This window comes from Typopeltis vanoorti, chromosome 5 (assembly GCF_054136105.1).
Source record: "Typopeltis vanoorti isolate ZY-2024b chromosome 5, IOZ_Tvanoo_1.0, whole genome shotgun sequence".
NCBI lineage: Eukaryota > Metazoa > Arthropoda > Arachnida > Uropygi > Thelyphonidae > Typopeltis > Typopeltis vanoorti.
In genome coordinates, this window is record NC_143553.1 from 7,157,852 (window position 1) to 7,176,407 (window position 18,556).

At 37.8% G+C, this 18,556-nt stretch overlaps 1 protein-coding gene across 1 annotated transcript in view; it reads right to left on the reverse strand.

The window, feature by feature from the left end:
• Positions 1-3,919: 3,919 nt before the first annotated feature.
• LOC150106211 (beta-scruin-like) overlaps positions 3,920-18,556 on the reverse strand; it is a 308,571-nt gene continuing 293,934 nt past the window's right edge. Inside the window, exon 11 of the mRNA XM_090392954.1 lies at positions 3,920-4,045. Coding sequence (XP_090249080.1) covers positions 3,920-4,045 — 126 coding nt within the window. The remainder of the gene's footprint in view (positions 4,046-18,556) is intronic.

Below are 18,556 nucleotides of genomic sequence, written 5' to 3' on the forward strand. Positions count from 1 at the left end.
GCAAGTGTTTTTCACTGGCATAAAACTTTTAAGGAAGGAAGGCAAAATGTGGAAGATCTTGAACATGAGGGAAGACCTTCAGTGTCCATCACAGAGACGATGATCAACACAGCAGCGATTATCATCAAGCACGTCAAAAGGAAGCGTCCATTGCTGAAGAATGGCTTCTTATTGCACCACGATAATGCAAGGCCACATATTGCTGGTTGTGTAGTGGACGTTTTGCAGAAGATCAACACAGATATCCTACCACACCCTCCATACAGTCCTGATCTCGCACCGTGCGATTTCTGGCTGTTTCCTCAGCTCAAGAAACCACTAAGAGGCTGCCATTTTGAAAGCAACAAAGCATGTGTAAAAGCTGCAGAGGCGGTTTTGAAAGGACTCTCAAAAAACGGACTCTCACATGTGTTTAAGAAGTGGACGCAGCGTTGGGACAAATGCATTGAGTCTCATGGTAGTTACTTTGAAAAAGACCGTGTAAATGATGACGATTAAAGGTAATCTGTTTTCTGTATAGATATAGTCTTATTACTTATTGAACAGCCTACATATATACATATATATACATACTTACATATATATATGCATACATACATACATGTATATGTATAATTTAAGCTACAATTTGCCTGATTCCCATAGCGCAGTAATCCAATACTGGCACTCTAAAATTAGCTGTCACACACACACATTCAACTCATGCCAACAGTAGCACGTGGTCACCTATTCAAATATGACTGGTATTATTTTGCTTCTTTTTATTAAGCTGGAAAGTCCATGTTTTTTACCTTCTCATTTTTATAAGTCTTATGTTATTTCTTACTCACCTGAAGAAGTCGGAACACCGATGAAATTAGTTGTGATTTATTAAAGGTTTTTGTTATACTTTCTCGGGTTCTAGTCAGTTAAATTTTAATATTATAAATGTATACATCCTGAGTCAATCCTAATTACAATATTTATATATACACACATACATACATGTATATATACACACACGCACACACATGTATATACACACACACACATACATGTATATACACACACACCCATACATGTATATACACACACACACATACATGTATATACACACACACACACATACATGTATATACACACACACACATACATGTATATATATACACACATACATACATGTATATATACACACACATACATATATATACGCACACATACATACATGTATATATACACACACATACATACATGTATATACACACACACATACATGTATATATACATACACATACATACATGTATATATATGTGTGTGGGCAATAATGAATGCAGATGATGTCAGAATTTTGCAGGATGATTTGGATAGATTGGAGGACTGGGCTAAGGTGAATGGACATCAATTTAATGTGGCAAAATGTAAGGTTATGCATTTTGGGGTGAAAAGATTAGCAGCAGTATACCACATTGGTGGAATGGTACTCCAGGAGATTGATGAGGCCAGGGATTTGGGAGTGTTGGTGGATAGGGAGTTGAAGTTTAGGGGGCACATTGCACAAGTGGCTAAATCAGCTCATCAAATCACTTGGCTGCTAAAAAATACATTGACGAGCAGAGACAAGCAAGTTATTGTTCCTCTATATCGAGCCTTGATAAGACCCCATCTCGACTACTGTGCCCAGATTTGGTCGCCTGGGTTTCTTCTAGATGGGGCGGAGGTGGAGAGGATCCAGAGGCGAGTGACCAAGATGATAGCAGGTCTATGGAATGAACCTTATGAAAACAGGTTGAAGATTTGTGGGTTCAGAAATTGGTTGATAGGCAGAAAAGGGGGGATATGATTGAGACATTCAAATTACTGAAGGGTTTCTATAGGATTAATTCAGAGGATATTTTTGAGAACAGGACTGGTGGTGGGAGGACTAGGGGCCATCCATGGAAGCTGGGCAAGAGTGTGGTTAGTAAGGGTGTTAGAGCTAGGTTTTTTACTTTTAGGGTGGTGAATGAGTGGAATAAGCTGCCTGAGTCTGTTGTAGATGCTATGACTGTGAATGAGTTCAAGGCAAAGTATGATAGATACTGTGTGAATGTTGAATAGTTGATGAACATGATGTTCAGGGCCTCCCTCGATGAGTCTAGGGACTCCTTAAAGTTGCCCGTAATAATAATAATAATAAAAATATATTACACTATCCACACTGATACTTGCTTGCTTTTTTTTTTTTGAGTGGATTTTCCACCACTAGTATATATTATGGAATTTCTACTGAGATTACCTTATATCAGCATAAAATAGTTTTAAGTGTAAAATAAAGTCAATGTTTAAAATGAACTGACATTTCCTAATATCAAAATATTCTATATAATCCTTACTAACTTACCATATCGTCAATTATAATAGTTAATTCATTATATGAAGTGGGAGCTTATGTAATATTAATAATCATATTTAAAATTTAATTAACACTATTGTTATTGATATTCCAAAGATTGGGGAATTTATTATCTATGTCTATGGTTTCTGTTCACGGAATGAGTTGCTGCTGAGATTGAATCCCACTATCACATATCATTGTGAAAATCTTTAGATAGTAGATGATTTTTATTACAAGGTTACATTTTAGCAAAACTGTGACAGTGGACAATGGCACATTTCCATGTTTCATTATACTGTGATATACCACATAAACAAAACAAAACACTTGGTAGACTCTTGCATGGGAACAGCAGATCAGGTTTTTCTTTAGAGAATGTAGGAAGAAAGAAGTCTTAAAAATCAACCAGAATATGAGTTGTAGATATATAAAACAATGGAACCCGGCTGATTTCCTAGTACACACCAAAATACATGGAATGACCCTATGAATGACTTCTCTAGGAGACAGACTCCTGCATGGGATAATGGATCAGTTTGGAGAACATGGAAAGAAACTAAATATCTATTTACTTTTGAATTATATATTGTATTATTTTATTTATTTTTATAATACAGTAACTCATAAAAAATATTGCTGACACCTAAGCCTTTCTACACATTTACACCTACATCAAACAGTTATTAGAATATGAAATAGTTAAATAAAGAGATAATACAATTATCTTCCAATTTCCAAATTTATACCATATTAGGTGATTATAAATCCAGATGCTCTGTAGTTTTTTTTTTTTTTTTACCTCCTTCTCTCCAATAAATTAATATCTAGTGTTTTCATTTTTCATGAACATTTTCATCGATAACACATTAAAAACTTTTGTTTTGAGGCAAAAGCAGGTGAATGTGATTAAATTTGAAGTGCTGAATTTGAATATTAACTTATCACCCTTTAGTTTTTTAGAAATCAAAATGATATGCTATAATAGTAATTGCATTTCATGTGTATGGCATGTGTGTGTTTACTTCATTTAAAAAAAATTATCCTTGAAATTATGCAATCAAAGAATCCACTAATGCTAACTAATAGCTGGCAGTAGTGGATTCATTGATTATGAACCAATACATTCAGCAAAAATAATTAAATTGTATGGGAAAGAAATGCCATGTTGGAATTGTTTATCATATTTGTCACTAACAGGACCCAAGTTAGGAGGGAAGGAATTCAAATGTTAATGCAGAAAGTGTATCTTTCATGACATGTAGAATTCATATTTTTTTGTAGTAAGTCTTTTTCTATAATGTCTTTTACCAGATCACTATAATTGTCACTTAAGATTCTAAAAAATATCTTTTAAAGACACTCTTTCATACTTCTTTTTCAGTTATTATTTTGATGTTAAAAAAAAAAGTCCTATATAAGTGGGCCAAAATTCTTTAACTTTTGCATAACTTCGTAGCATGGAGAATGTACTTCACTCATTAGGTCACTTGTAAGTAGACTGATATTGGATAATAACCCAAAGCCTAGTCTGGATTCAGGTACATCCCTTCATGCTTACAGTTTATCTAACAACAGTTACTTCCGGCAGGATAATGCACTAAATCACAAAGTGCTGACCATTCATAAAGTTCCAGAAGCATGAGAGTAACTTTACCATATTTCAGTTGCCTATTTAACACTGGATTTTTAACCTGAATGAGCATATTTTAAATGTGATGACTTACTAAATCACCTAAGGAATTGACAACGTAGATAACAATATAAATTAAATTACACTTTAGTAAATATTTCCGATATTTCGGCAACGTCATGTTGCCATCTTCAAAAGGAACTTACAAAAAAAGGCATGTGCACGTAGGCACTAAAACACAGTAACTGAGAATGAAGTGATGAAGCTATTGTTCTCCTAAAAGTCCTGATGGTGCTCCCTAGTGGGCTAAGTAGGTGTTCTTGGCCGTTGGGCTGAAGGTCTGCTGATGTAAGCCTCCCAAATTTGAGGCAGTCTCATACAACCAAATTTGTTGAGGTTTGGAGAGTTTCTTAGGGCTGAGGCTGATTCCATGAATAGTCTTTCGAATTTGTATTTACTACGGTATATTATTGTAGCTTTCTTCCACCATATTCTGTGGCGTGTATCCAGAGCATGGTCTGCAAGACCAGAGTGGCTGTACTTGTGAAAACGGATGTAGTCCTTGTGTTCCGAAATTCTAATATTCGCTGTCCTGCCTCTTTGGCCAAAGTAAGACAGTTTACAGCTGCAAGGGACCTGGTATACACCAGGTAGGTCTTTAGTGGAGCATATAAGGGATGCCCATTTTCTGTATGGTCTGTAACAGGAGGTCAAGTCATGTTTTTTTAAGATTTTGGTAATTTTTTCCGAGGTGCCTCGGATGTAGGGAATGGTGATGGATTTAGAGTAAACCTTGTTGTGGAGGGGTTGTGGTTTGTTGGTTTCAATATTTTTTGGATTTTTTTGGGGGGTAGCCATTGGCAGAGAAAGTGTTGAAGATGTGATTTGGTTCATTGTTTAGGGCCTTGTCATTAGAACAGATTAGTTTAGCCTATTGTATAGTGTTTTCACCACTCCATATTGTTGTGGGGGGGGTGATGGGATTGTTAGTGAATGTACCTGCCTGTATGGGTGAGTTTTCTATAAACTGAGAAAACCAAGGTTCCATCAAGCTGGCAGGTGACTAGTGTGTCTAGGAGAGGGAGGCTGTTGTTTTCCTCTTTTTTCATGGTGAACTTGATTCTGGGTGTTGGTTGTTTAAGCATGTTAAGAAGGAGAGGAGTGTATCAGAGCCATGTAGCCAAATAGCGAACACATCATCAACGTAGTGAAGCCATATGGTTGGTTTTTGTGGGGCAGAGGCTAAGGCTTTTTCTTCAAAGGTCTCCATAAAGAAACTGGCCAAGGGAGGGGAGAGTGGTGAACCCATGGCTGTCCCCTCTATTTGTTTGTAGAATTTTCCCTGCCAAACGAAATAGCCTTAGTTCATTGTGAACTGAAATAGGGCCGAGATATCGGGAGAAAATTTAGCTTGGATTAGCTCTAAAGTTTCCTTGAGTGGGACATTTGTGAATAAGGAGGAGACGTCAAAGCTGACCATTACGTCAGTATGTTGGAGTGTAAGGTTTTCTATGCTGGCTTTGAAGTGGGCTCAGTTTTTTATGTGTGATGGTGTGTTGCCAGTATAGTGTGTGAGCGCTTTGGCCAAATATTTAGCTTATTTGTATGTGGGGGAATCAATGCCATCCATTATGGGACATAATGGCACATTTTCTTTATGTATTTTTGGGAGTCCATAAATATGGGGGGGAGGTATAGAGTTAAACGGTTTTAAGCACCTTACTGGCCATTAAAGATCAAATACGCATCCTCATACGCTTCGTATCCATCATATATTTCAATGTAATATCAATGGTATTACAATTTTAATATGCACTTCGCATGCATGGTAATGTGGACGTATATATACGTCCTGGCCGGTAGCGTGGTTAATCTTTTGATAACTTCTACAGGCCAAGAAGTGACTTTCTTAAGGAGCCTGTGAAGTTTTCTGATTTGTGAGTTGGTGGGATTGTATTCGATAGGGAGGTAAGTAGCCCTCCATCTAATCCGATCTAACAGAAGAGCATTAAGCTTACCTATGTAGACCTTTTGGTTAAGTACTACAGTTGCATTTCCCTTATCCACTTTGGTGATAACTATTTCTTTATTATTCCTCATTTCCTGCAGAGCTTTATATTCCTTGTTGGATATGTTGGTTTTTGGTGGTCTTGCTTTGGAGAGGACATAAGCTACATCCAGTCTTACACTGTTGGCGATTTGATTCGGAAGAGGTAGTGGATTCCGCGTTTGATCTGGATCATAATATCGCAGTTGAATGTAAGAATGAATATAATATGCCAGAGCAAATAAGGACAACAAATCTGAGTGGGATAGTTAATATAAGGCATCAAGGTAGGGTTGGAGCTAATGGGGGTCTTAAATTCATGTACACTAATACTAGGAGTATTAGGAACAAGAAGGAAGAGTTTTTGGCCATAGATGATATAACTAGTGGGATTGAATGTGATGGGTATAGTGTGTTCAGGAATGACAGAGAGAATAAAATGGGGGGAGGAGTATTGTTGATGATAGCTGATGAGCTCCAGCCAAGGAGAATAGAAGTTGAATTGCAGGATAGAGACAAGAGCACATTTGGTGTGAGATTGTGGCTAGCAGAACTAAATATACAATTGGGTGCTGCTATAGACCAGGTGATGGAAAAGATGGTGGTGACAGTATGCACAAGCAAATAGAAGAAATGGGTGGAAGGAGGGTGATTATTATGGGAGATTTCAACTATGGTCGCATTGATTGGAATGAGGAGAGGACACACGGAAGGAAGGAACTGGATTTTATGCGGTTATTAAGGGATAACTATCTGCGACAGCATGTAATGGAAAATACTAGGGGTCAGAGAGTGCTTGACCTAGTAATTACATCTGAGGATTTGGCTGTAACAAATATGACCACATTGCCACCAATCGGTGAGAGTGATCATAGGGTCTTAACTTGGGAGGTGGCTAAAGGTGTAGAATTTTCAATTAAGACAGGGTACATGTGGAATTATCGGGCTGGAAAGTATGACAAGCTTAGGAGTTTGATTGGCTCAGTGCCATGGCATGTACAACTGCAAGGACTAGAAGTTGATAGTGCATGGGAGGTAGTTAAGAAGTGCTTGCATGAAGCAATGGCTGACTGTATACCTAGAGTCCGAATAATAAATCAAGTAGGGGTTAAATGGATGAATAACACCATTAAGCTTGAGCTGCAAAAAAAGAAACAACTATCGAGGGAATTTAAGGAGAAGGGTGACCGGCAGGCACATGAACGGTATAAAGCGCAGGCCAGAAGGGTGACGAGTGTGGTAAGAAAAGCAAAAAAGGATTACGAAAGAACATTGGCCATGCAGGCTAAAGAGAATCCTAAACAGTTTTTTAGATATGTAGCAAGTAAAAGGAAAAATGTACATGGCAGATTGATTTTAAAGAATGCCGATGGTAGGGAGGTAACTGAATCAGTTGAGATAGTTGAGTTACTGAGTGAGCACTTTGCCAGAGTATATCATCCAGGTGGTGACACTGCAGAAACGAATAAACCAGTAGATTATACGGGAATTGTGGTTAATGAAGTGGAGGTGAGTAGTCTATTGCATAACCTCAATGTCAATACATCTGTGGGATTGGATAGTATACCACCTCGTGTTGTACGAGAAGCAGCTAAAGAATTGTCAGTACCCTTGACCATTTTGTTTAATTTGAGTCTTGGGTCTGGGTTAGTCCCGAGCGGGTGGAAAGAGGGGAAAATAGTTCCACTGCATAAAGGTGGTTCCAAGACTGCTGTTGTAAATTACCGACCGATTAGCATATCAGGAATCATTGTCAAGGTCTTAGAGAAATTAGTCAAGAAAAGAATACAGGATTGGATAGATGAAAATGGGATATTGTATGGGGGACAACATGGTTTTGTGAAAGGTAGATCATGCCTCAGTAACTTGCTCACGTTTTATAACACAGTGACGGCTGAACTGGATAGGGATAATGGGTTTACAGTGATACTACTGGACCTTGCCAAGGCCTTTAATAGGATACCACATGGAACCCTAATCAGTAAACTGGAGCAGATGGGGATAGATATAGGGATGGTGAGATGGATAGGAGGGTGGTTGAAGGAGAGATATCAAAGAGTGGTTTATTCAGGAGTGGAGTCTAAAAGACGTCTTGTGACTAGTGGAGTGCCACAGGGCTCTGTTCTTGGACCACTGCTTTTCAATTTGTTCATCAATGAAATTGGAAAGGATCTGAGAGGAAGTGTTCACTTGTTTGCTGATGATGCAAAGTTGGGTAGAGCAATTGTGAGTGCACAGGATGTCAAAATTTTACAGGATGATTTGGATAGTTTGGAGGACTGGGCTAGGAAAAATGGATGTCAGTTTAGTGTGGCAAAGTGTAAGGTTATGCACTTTGGGGTGAAAAGAATAGCAGCAGTATATCGCTTTGGTGGAACCATACTCCAGGAGATTGATGAGTTTTAGCAAAAGTAACTAAAACAGCTCACCAAATCACTTGGCTTATGAAAAATACTTTAACATGCAGAGACGAACAAGTTGTTGTTCCTCTGTATCGAGCCTTGATAAGACCCCATCTGGACTTCTGTGCCCAGTTATGGGCACCAGGGTTTCTTCGTGATGGGGAGGAAGTGGAGAGGGTCCAGAGACGAGTGACCAAGATGATAGCAGGTCTGTGGAATGAACCTTATGAGAATAGGTTGAAGATTTGTGGGTTGCAGAAATTGGATGATAGGCAAAGGAGGGGTGATATGATTGAGACATTCAAATTACTGAAGGGTTTTTATAAGATTGATCCAGAAGATATTTTTGAAAATATGACTGGTGGTGGGAGGACTAGGGGCCATACATGGAAGCTGGGCAAGAGCGTGGTTGACAAGGGTGTTAGAGCTAGGTTCTTTACTTGGAGAGTGGTAAATGAGTGGAATAAGCTTCCAGAGTCTGTTGTGGGTGCTACGACCGTGAATGAGTTCAAGGCAAGGTATGATAGATACTGTGTGAATGTTGAATAGTTGTTCCAGACATGATGTTAGGGCCTCCCTCGATGAGTCTGTCGACTCCTTGGAGTTTCCCGGAACAATAATAATAATAATAATAATAATAATATCCTCACTAGGTATTTTTCTGGGAGCAATGGCGAAGTTGTGGCCACGTGAAAGTGCGTTGAGTGCTTCAGGCTTCAGGATGACTGAAGAATGGTTTATTATGGTGTTGGTAGGAAGTTTTGGATTGATGGTAGAGTTCTTTTTTAATTTTTCGGATTTTTTGATCTGTCGACCTCGTATTTTTTTCAAATTCTTTATCTGCAGCGGTATGCGAGATGTCATGTAAAATTGACCAAAGCTTGTGATTTAAAGTGCACGAAAAGCTCTTCTTGAAAAGCACAAATAGCTTTGTTAATGTCCGCCAAGAGAAACCGCTTGACGGCGATTTGTTCCCGAAGTAAAGCGTAGATGGCGTGGTTATAGATACGAAGAGCTTTTTGTGAAACAAAACGGTGCTTGAATTTTACACAATTTGGAATTACCTGATTATCCCAGCAGCATTTTAGGCTAGACGATTTAATTGTCTAGATAACTTCAAATTCGTTTTACCGTATTGGCAGGCCTTCCATGCGATGGCATCTCTGTGGATGATGGTAATTCTCGTAGACAGGCTTATACTTGGTTATGCATTACTAAATCACTTAAAGAATTGACAACATAGGTAACAATATAAATTAAATTACACTTTAATAAATATTTCCGATATTTCGCCGTCACATTGCCATCTTCAAAAGGAACTTACAAAAAAGGCACGTGCACGTAGGCACTACAACACAGTAACTGAGAATGAAGTGATGAAGCTATTGTTCTCCTAAAAGTCCTGATGGTGCCTCCTAGCAGGCTAAGTAGATGTTCTTGGCCATCGGGACTTTTAGGAGAACAACAGCTTCATCACTTCATTCTCAGTTACTGTGTTGTAGTGCCTACGTGCACGTGCCTTTTTTGTAAGTTCCTTTTGAAGATGGCAACGTGATGTTGCCGAAATATCAGAAATATTTATTAAAGTGTAATTTAATTTATATTGTTATCTACGTTGTCAATTCCTTAAGTGATTTAGTAATGCATAACCAACATATAAGCCTGTCTACGAGAATTTAAATGTGATGGAAAAAGCAATTTGCAATACAGATCTGCCAGAAGTCATTCTGTAGGATAAACTAAAGATACCAAGAAATGATATACTTGGTGTAAACCTTTATCCAATTGTAAGCAAACAAGTTTGTGCCTGAACTATTTTCATGACTGGGGCAACTCGTATATAGGGGCTGATGACTTCACATCACTTGCCTTAGTATCCCATAATGCACATCTCCTTGCAGATATGTATAATGCTATGCATTATAGGAAGAGTCACTACTCAGACCAGTGTCGACCTTTCTTGAGGTCTCATCAGTGGGAGCCAGACCCAGAGGTGATACTAAGGTTGAAGTAATGCAGAATTCATATTTTCATATAGGAGTAGCCAAAAGGTGTCACACATTCCTGGCAGAGTCGAATATTACACAATAATTGTGAAAAAATCTGACTTATTCTATCAAACTATCTATGCCTCTTCTGATCCTCCCATTCTGAGCATTCTAATTTCCACTTTTATCAATGTTGATTTTTCTCCAGCTGAGTTTTCCTAATATCAGTAGTGATCTTAAGTTTTTTTATGTACACAATTTCAAATGCCTCCCCTTTCCTAAATGCATTGAACCAGCAAACAAATGGTGCTCATCAGTGAACCTTCTAAGAATACCTGGATGATGTACCTTGTTCTGTAGGTAATTCAGATCATATCCTATGTTTGTTTCTTCTCTCTTTCTCTCTATTGGAATATTTTTTCCAATCCATTGATCCAAACACCAACAAACAATGCACATTGCCAAAATAATTTCGAAATTGAATTTGCAGAACCGGAAAAGTGCTACATGAGCATCACTGAGATGAAGAAGACAAAAACAGGTGAGATACTAAGTATAAGAAATAACAAGTATAGGACGTTGTATTTAGACAATAACAATCAAAGAAAGGAAGGAGTAGTGATAGCATTCAACATTGAAGATGAACATAAACTTCCTGATTAGAAGGGAATTTCAAATAGGGTTATGTGGGAAAACTTCAAAATGGGCAAATGGACAATTAAACTTATTTGTGCTGATGATCCCAGAAGATTTGCCTAAGGAAGAAGTGGAGGAATTTTTAGAGTCATTAGAGCAGGTGGCTGACTTAAAGAAAATGAAAAATGGTCCTTATTTGAGATATCCAAACAGCAGAATAGGAAATGATCCCACCAGAATTTGGAAAAAAAGAGCAAAGTTAATAATAATAGTAAGTACCTGATGAATTTCTGCTCAGGATGCAGACTAGTCATTACTAAGATCATGTTCCAACAGAGATGTGCACAAGTTCATGTGGAGAGAAGACAAAAGAAAATAAGAAAATCCTAATTGACTATGTCAACTGTTAATAGTGATATCTTCATTCTCAGAATACAAGATTATATTATTATTATTATTATTTCCCAAGACCTCATGGAGTCAAAGACTCATCTGGGAGTTATCACACACACACACATCTCATCATGCCGTGTCTTAAACACACTCAAACTCCTTGCAGACAGATAGAGCATTTGAAAGACAGATTGAGACAAATACAGCATTTGAAATTGGCAATGACTATCACTTACTTTTGAGTAGAATAAAAATGAATATCATATATCTAAAAAAAAGAGGTATGTAAGAAAGTTTTAAAAAGAATTAAATTTGAGCTGCTTTTACAAACTGCTCAACTATACAAGCATTACTGAAGGAAAATTGAAATAGTTCAAAAACAAGAACCAAACTTTTGAGTCTAGTCTCAGTGGCAAACACAAGAAAACATTGATTGATTCAAATAGGGAGGTAACTGGAGGTTGTCTGCAAGAACAGAAAAATAAGAACCAAAGATATTAAAGAAGCAGTCCTGGAAAAGAAGAAAACATACCAAAAGTTCCTAGCAAATAAGTCAACAGATTGCTGAAAATAATACAGAGAAAATGTAAGAGAGCTAAGCTAAGCTATGGGTAAAGGTAACTAACTATACAAAAATCATGGGAAGACTTCATTAAGAACATAAACATCAAGAAGGTGACAAAATGTTCTGGAGGCTAGTGAAAAAGCTTAGAAATGAAGAAAAGAGTACTGTGAAATAAATAGAAGATGATAAAGGTGACATTAAAATTGAAGACAAGGATAGATTAAACGTCTAAGGTGATGACTTTGAAAGATGTTAAATGAAACAATCAGTGACAGAATATTAGTAGAATATTTTTGACAGGAATGCAAACAGGAGCACTTAATGCTTGAGACAGAAAAAGGTGTCAAAAACTTTAATTGTGGAATGGCAGCTGGAGTAGATGGTATTTGACCAGAAATGGTGAAACATGGAAGTATAAAAGTTTTGCAGTGGCTACGCTGCATAATTAACAGGGGAAGGTCAGGAGGTCAAATTCAAGCTCTCATACAAGCATACATGAAAAGAGACTGAGAAAGGTTGTGGAAGAGAAATGTGGAGATGAACAAGCTGGGTTCAGGCCAGAGGTTATCAAGATCGGATTTTAACTTTACAATAAATAGTTGAGAAATCATAACAAGGAAATATGTTTAAGGTTTGTAGATCAGGAAAAGGCATACAGCAAAGTGTGCAGAGAAAATCTTTTCAAAACGCTATAATTATATGGGATAAATGTCACATTATACAGAGCAATAAGTAGTGTATATTTAAGTTGTAAGTCAGCAGTTAAAATTGTAGGAAATACAGGAAGGTAGTTTGATGTAAAATCAGGTATAATACAGATATGCACATTATCTCTGCTTTTATTCATCATCTACGAGTATATAGATCGCATTATTAAAGAACGTCACATTAAACCCGATATTAGAATTAGATATCAAACTTAGTTCTGCTTTATGCAGATGATGTTGCACTTCTAAACATATCCAGTTCAAGTCACCAAAATTCTGTAACTAAATTGAATAACAGCTGTAACTAATTTGGAATGAAAATCAGCAATACAAAGACTAAAACTATGAAAACACACAGGAGCATAGAAATGAAACATTCCCAGTTCCACTTTAACTTCATATTCCTATCATTTTTCCAAGCAGTGTGTGAAGGCTATTCAAGTTACATTCTTAATGTAACCTATAGAACAAGTAAAATATTTCAGCTATTTAGGAATGTTTTTTAGTGAGGATAGCAAATTAAATTTGGAAATGGACAATAGAATAAGCAAAGTTGGTATAGCGCAGAGCCAGTTGAATAAATTTATAATGAATAAGAGAGATATTAGCCAAAACACTAAACTAGCAGTGTACAAGACAGTGTTCAAATCAATTTTAAGTTATGGACCTGAGAGGTGAAATAAAGCACTTGACTCAAGATTAGAGACCACAAACATGAGAATTCTGTGAAAAATTAAGGGCCTGAACAGATGGCAGAATCCTACTAAAATGAAGATAGTTGACATTGTTGGTATTCAAGAATCTGTAGGTAGGGCCAATCTATGGTTATATAATCACTTAAACAGAATGGGAGAAGGAAGGTTAGAGTTTCATGCTAAGATGGCAGGAGGAAGACCAAATGCTAGGTAGACTGATTCATTCAGAAGTGCCTTAGATGAACAAAATGTTAGTTACAACATTGGAGTGATAATAGGTAAGAGACTAATTCAGAGGAAAATTGTTGATAGGGGATTAATAATAATAATGTAAACTTAATGATGTAGAGTTGCCATAGTAGCCTGAGCACCTGCAGGAAAAAGACCCAAAGGAAGACCAAAGTGTAGGTGGATTGATTCAGTCAGAAGTGCCTTCGAAGACAAAATGTTAGATATGACAATATTGGAGTACTGATTAGTAATAGACTAATTTAGAGGAAATTGATGAACAAAGATTAATAATAATGTAAACTTAATCACACAGTGCTGTCATAGTACCCTATACACTCCATGAGGATACACATCAGGAAATTGATGATAATGATGGAAACATTCCCAATTCCACTTTAACTTCTCATTCCTATCATTTTCCAAGCAGTGTATCAGGTCTATTCAGAAGAAGAATCCAACATAACTTGCTTTCATCACAATGCCCTCTATTTCAAACTCATGATACATTCTGCCTAAAGTTCAAATTAGATGAAAGAAAACTATCAATGCATCTAAAGCTGATTTTGAAAGAGCCAAAAGCATCATGTCTAAATGCAAAAATTGTTATTGTTGCACGAGTCCTAAGACCCATCATGGGAGATTCAAACTATCAACACAATATCTTATTGTGCCTCTCCTTGAAACCATTAACAGATAAAGCACTCACAACTGAACTTGGGGAAATCATTCGATTCATTCACCACTCTCCAAGCAAAAAATCTAGTCCTCACGTCCTTGTTAACCACACTCTTACCCAACTTCCAGGATGACCTCTTGTTCTGCTGCTTCTAGCAGAATGTTGAAACATTTCTCCTGCATCTTCTTCTTCTTTCGCTATGCCTTATCCCATGTAAAACAGGGTCGGCGTTCCCATCTTTAATCTTCTTCTTCCAGATTCTCCAGTCCAGGGCATCTTCCCGACTCCATCCTTTCTGCCTAAGATCCTCTGCCACCTTATCCCTCCATCTGAGTTTGGGCCTGCCTCTTTTCCTCCTTCCCTCCACCTCCATACGCTCCACTCGTTTACCAACATACTCCTCACTCCTTCTCTCTACATGACCGAACCACCTCAGCCTGCTTTCTTGTACCTTCTTACCGATCGGTCGTAGTCATTCCTTATCCTGTCCTTCTTTGTCACACCACTCATCCATCTCAACATCCACATCTCCACCACCTCCATCTTCCTCTCCTGTGCCTTTGTTATAGGCCACTTCTCCGTGCCATGGAGCATCGCCGGCCTCACTACCATCTTATACATCAATCCTATAAAATCTTCTAAATAACTTAAATGTTTCTTTCATATCCCCCCTGTTATGTCTATCAACTAACTTTTGCAACCCACAAACCCTCACAGACCATTCACCATGTTGGTCAGTCGCCTCTGGATCCTTTCCACCACCTCCTCATTCCCAAGAAACCCAGGTGCCCAGACCTGAGCATAGTAATCTAGATGTGGTCATATAAATAGAAATGATAACTCCATTATCTCTGTTTGTTAGTGTGTTCTTCAATAACCAAGTAATCCTGTGAGCTACCCTGGCTACTTTAACACTGTGCCCTCTAAACTTCAGCTCTCTATCTACTACTACCATCAAATCCCTGGATTCATAAATTTCCTGTAGTACAGTTCTCTCAATGTGGTACACAGCTTATAATCTTTGTATCCCAAAATGCATGAATTTACCCTTTTCCATTAAATCGACACCCATTGTTTTGCCAATTCTGTCAGCCTATTCAAATCATTCTGCAAGCTCTCTACATTACCTTGATTAACTATTACTCAACTTTGTATCATTAGCAAACAACCGAATATCTCACTGCAGATTATTTCCAATATCATTTATGTACAAATTAAATAGCAGTGGTCATAGCAAGGAACTTTGTGGCACATCAGTAGTAACCTGCCTTCTCCTGGATTCTGCTCCTCCATATGCTACTTTTTGGTATCTGTCCATGAGCCATCCTTTTATCCATATCACCAGTTTCATACCCATCCCCATTTGTTGCGGTTTGCATAATAGAGTTCCATGTGGTACCCTGTCAAATGCTTTTGCAAAATATAGCAGTATCATCATGTAGCCATTCCCTTTATCCAACTCAGCTACCACCCTATTATAAAAAGTTAGTAGATTATTAAGGCATGACCTATCCTTCACAAAGCCACTGCTGCCTCTGATAGAGTATCATATTATTATTATCCTCTCATTCCTGAATTCTTTTTTGACCAACTTTTTCAGTACTTTTGCACCCCCCCCCCCCCGAAGTACTGATTGGTCTATGATTTGCTACCACAGACTTAGATCCCCATTTATGCAAAGGAATTACTTTGCCCTCTTTCCATGCTCTTGAGACTTTGCCAAAATTAAACAGCCTAGTCAAAGGCATCACCAGTTCTCTTGCACATTCTCTTAAAATGTCAGCCAATATCCACCCAATCCCACATCTGTATTTGCATTTAGATTCTGCAATATCTTAAGTGCCTCCAATTCATCAACCTCTGTTCTTACATCAGTTCCTGTCACCTCTGTCATAACATTATCTTTATTTGTATGATATACCCTTGCAAAATGATCTCTCAGTAGCTCAACAATTTTGTCTGTCTCTGCTACCTCTCTACTATCTGCACTCATTTAAGTTATCCTTCCATACTTATTCTTCCTCCTACTTACCACATAAAAACTTCTGGGATTTCCTTTCCACTCTTTGGCTCATTTCTTCTCATAATCTGATTTTGTCTTCCTTACCATGCTGATCACTTTTCTTGCATAATCCTTGTACTGTTCATGAGTTAGCTGGTCATCTTTCTCCTTATATACCCTCCACAACATTCTTTTTTTTTCTTTTTTTTGCATCTCATGCTTAATGATACTACTCATCCGTCTAACTCCTACCTAATTTAACCTCCTGATCTTGGGTATACAGTGTGATACTGCTTCCTCCAGATATTCCTTGACTATTCCCCATGCACTGAATATCCCTCCCTTGCAGATCTTTATGCTTTCTAAGTGTCTGATAATCACCTGCCTTATAGTTCCCCATATACTCTTCTTAACTGGAATTTCCACTACCTCCAAAGTCAAGACCACATGATCACTTTCCCCAAATGGAGGCAATGTTGCCATATTAGTTATGGACAGGTCTTCTTATCCTGTAACAAGATCCAACATTCTCATATCCCAACTCCCATCCATCACATTCTACTTCGAGTAATCATCTCTCAAGTAAGCACATAAATTCCATCTCCTTCCTGCCATGTGATCTTTCCTCCTTCCAAGCTTTGTCTCTTAAGTTTAATTCCCCCCTCCCCCCCAATAATAATTACTTGACCTGCACTCATCGTACTAATCTGTTGATGCATACCTTCTACATCATCCTTGATGACACCCTCCTGGCTTATAACAGCAACCAGTTTTATATTTCGTCCTATTGGCCTCGATTTCATGCTAAATTGACTGAAAAGAATTGCCATCTGCCCGACTGACTCCTAATCTTGTTGGCTGCAATTCATCTGCTATCATCAGCAGTACTCTACCTGCTGTCCTGTTATGTTTTCAGCCTTCCTAAAGCTATTTTGCTATAGCTTTTGTTTGCACTACTTTTGCCCACTCTTTGCACGTGGACTGTATGGCATCATTACCCATAGAGATAAACTAGTCGTCTGGATTTTCCCTTCTCCCTCTAAAATTCTCACAGTAATAAACTCAGTAAAAGTCTTACTATTGCAAACTCATGACATTCCTTTCTCCTTTTGTATTGCCACAAAAAAGATAGAGGAACCGTGTTCCACATGGATATCAAAAATGTCTCTGAAAATCATCTGTAGGACTGAGGATTACCTAGAAATTCTTGATTTAATACAAAGGAGAGTAAATGACCCATTTCTTGCTGATTACTCCACTCTCTCTTTTCACACAGATATGCATGTTGTTTATTTTTTAACGGTATATATTAGAACACAGAAACTAAGTAAATAATTAATTTATTATTTTGAAAGTTTATTTTTCACTTGGTTAGAGTATAATAAATTTAGTTTAATCCTTTATCCAAGTGTGAGCAAACAAAGTTTACGCCTGAGAGTATCTTCAGAACTGGGTTAAGGTGGTACGACACCAGGGCAACTCATTGCAAAGGTGGAGCAAGCTACCAACACTCCTATCTCAGTATCTCCTATAATGCAAAACACATCTCCTTGCGGATATGTCTAATGTTATGCATTAAGGGAAGGGCCACTACCCAGACTAGTTTCGACCTTTATTGAGGTCTCTTCAGTGGGAGCCAGGCCCAAGTGGAGATATCAGGCAGAAGCATTAGCAGGTCATCTCTACCTATAGGAATTGCTAATTGGTGTGCCACCCTTTTTTTAATAATTTACTCTGGATTTAGAGAAAGATGTTCAAAGTTTATTTTTCACTTGGTTAGAGTATAATACCTCAATAAAGGTCGAAACCCAGACTAGTTTCGACCTTTATTGAGGTCTCTTCAGTGGGAGCCAGGCCCAAGTGGAGATATCAGGCAGAAGCATTAGCAGGTCATCTCTACCTATAGGAATTGCCAATTGGTGTGCCACCCTTTTTTTAATAATTTACTCTGGATTTAGAGAAAGATGTTGAAAGTTTATTTTTCACTTGGTTAGAGTATAATAAATTTAGTTTAATCCTTTATCCAAGTGTGAATAAAGGATTGCACCTGAAAGTATCTTCAGAACTGGGTTAAGGTGGTACAACACCAGGACAACTCGTTGCAAAGGTGGAGCAAGATACCAACTGGGTAGTGACCCTTCCCTTAATGTATAACATTAGACATATCCGCAAGGAGATGTGTTTTGCATTATAGGAAATACTGAGATAGGAGTGTTGGTAGCTTGCTCCA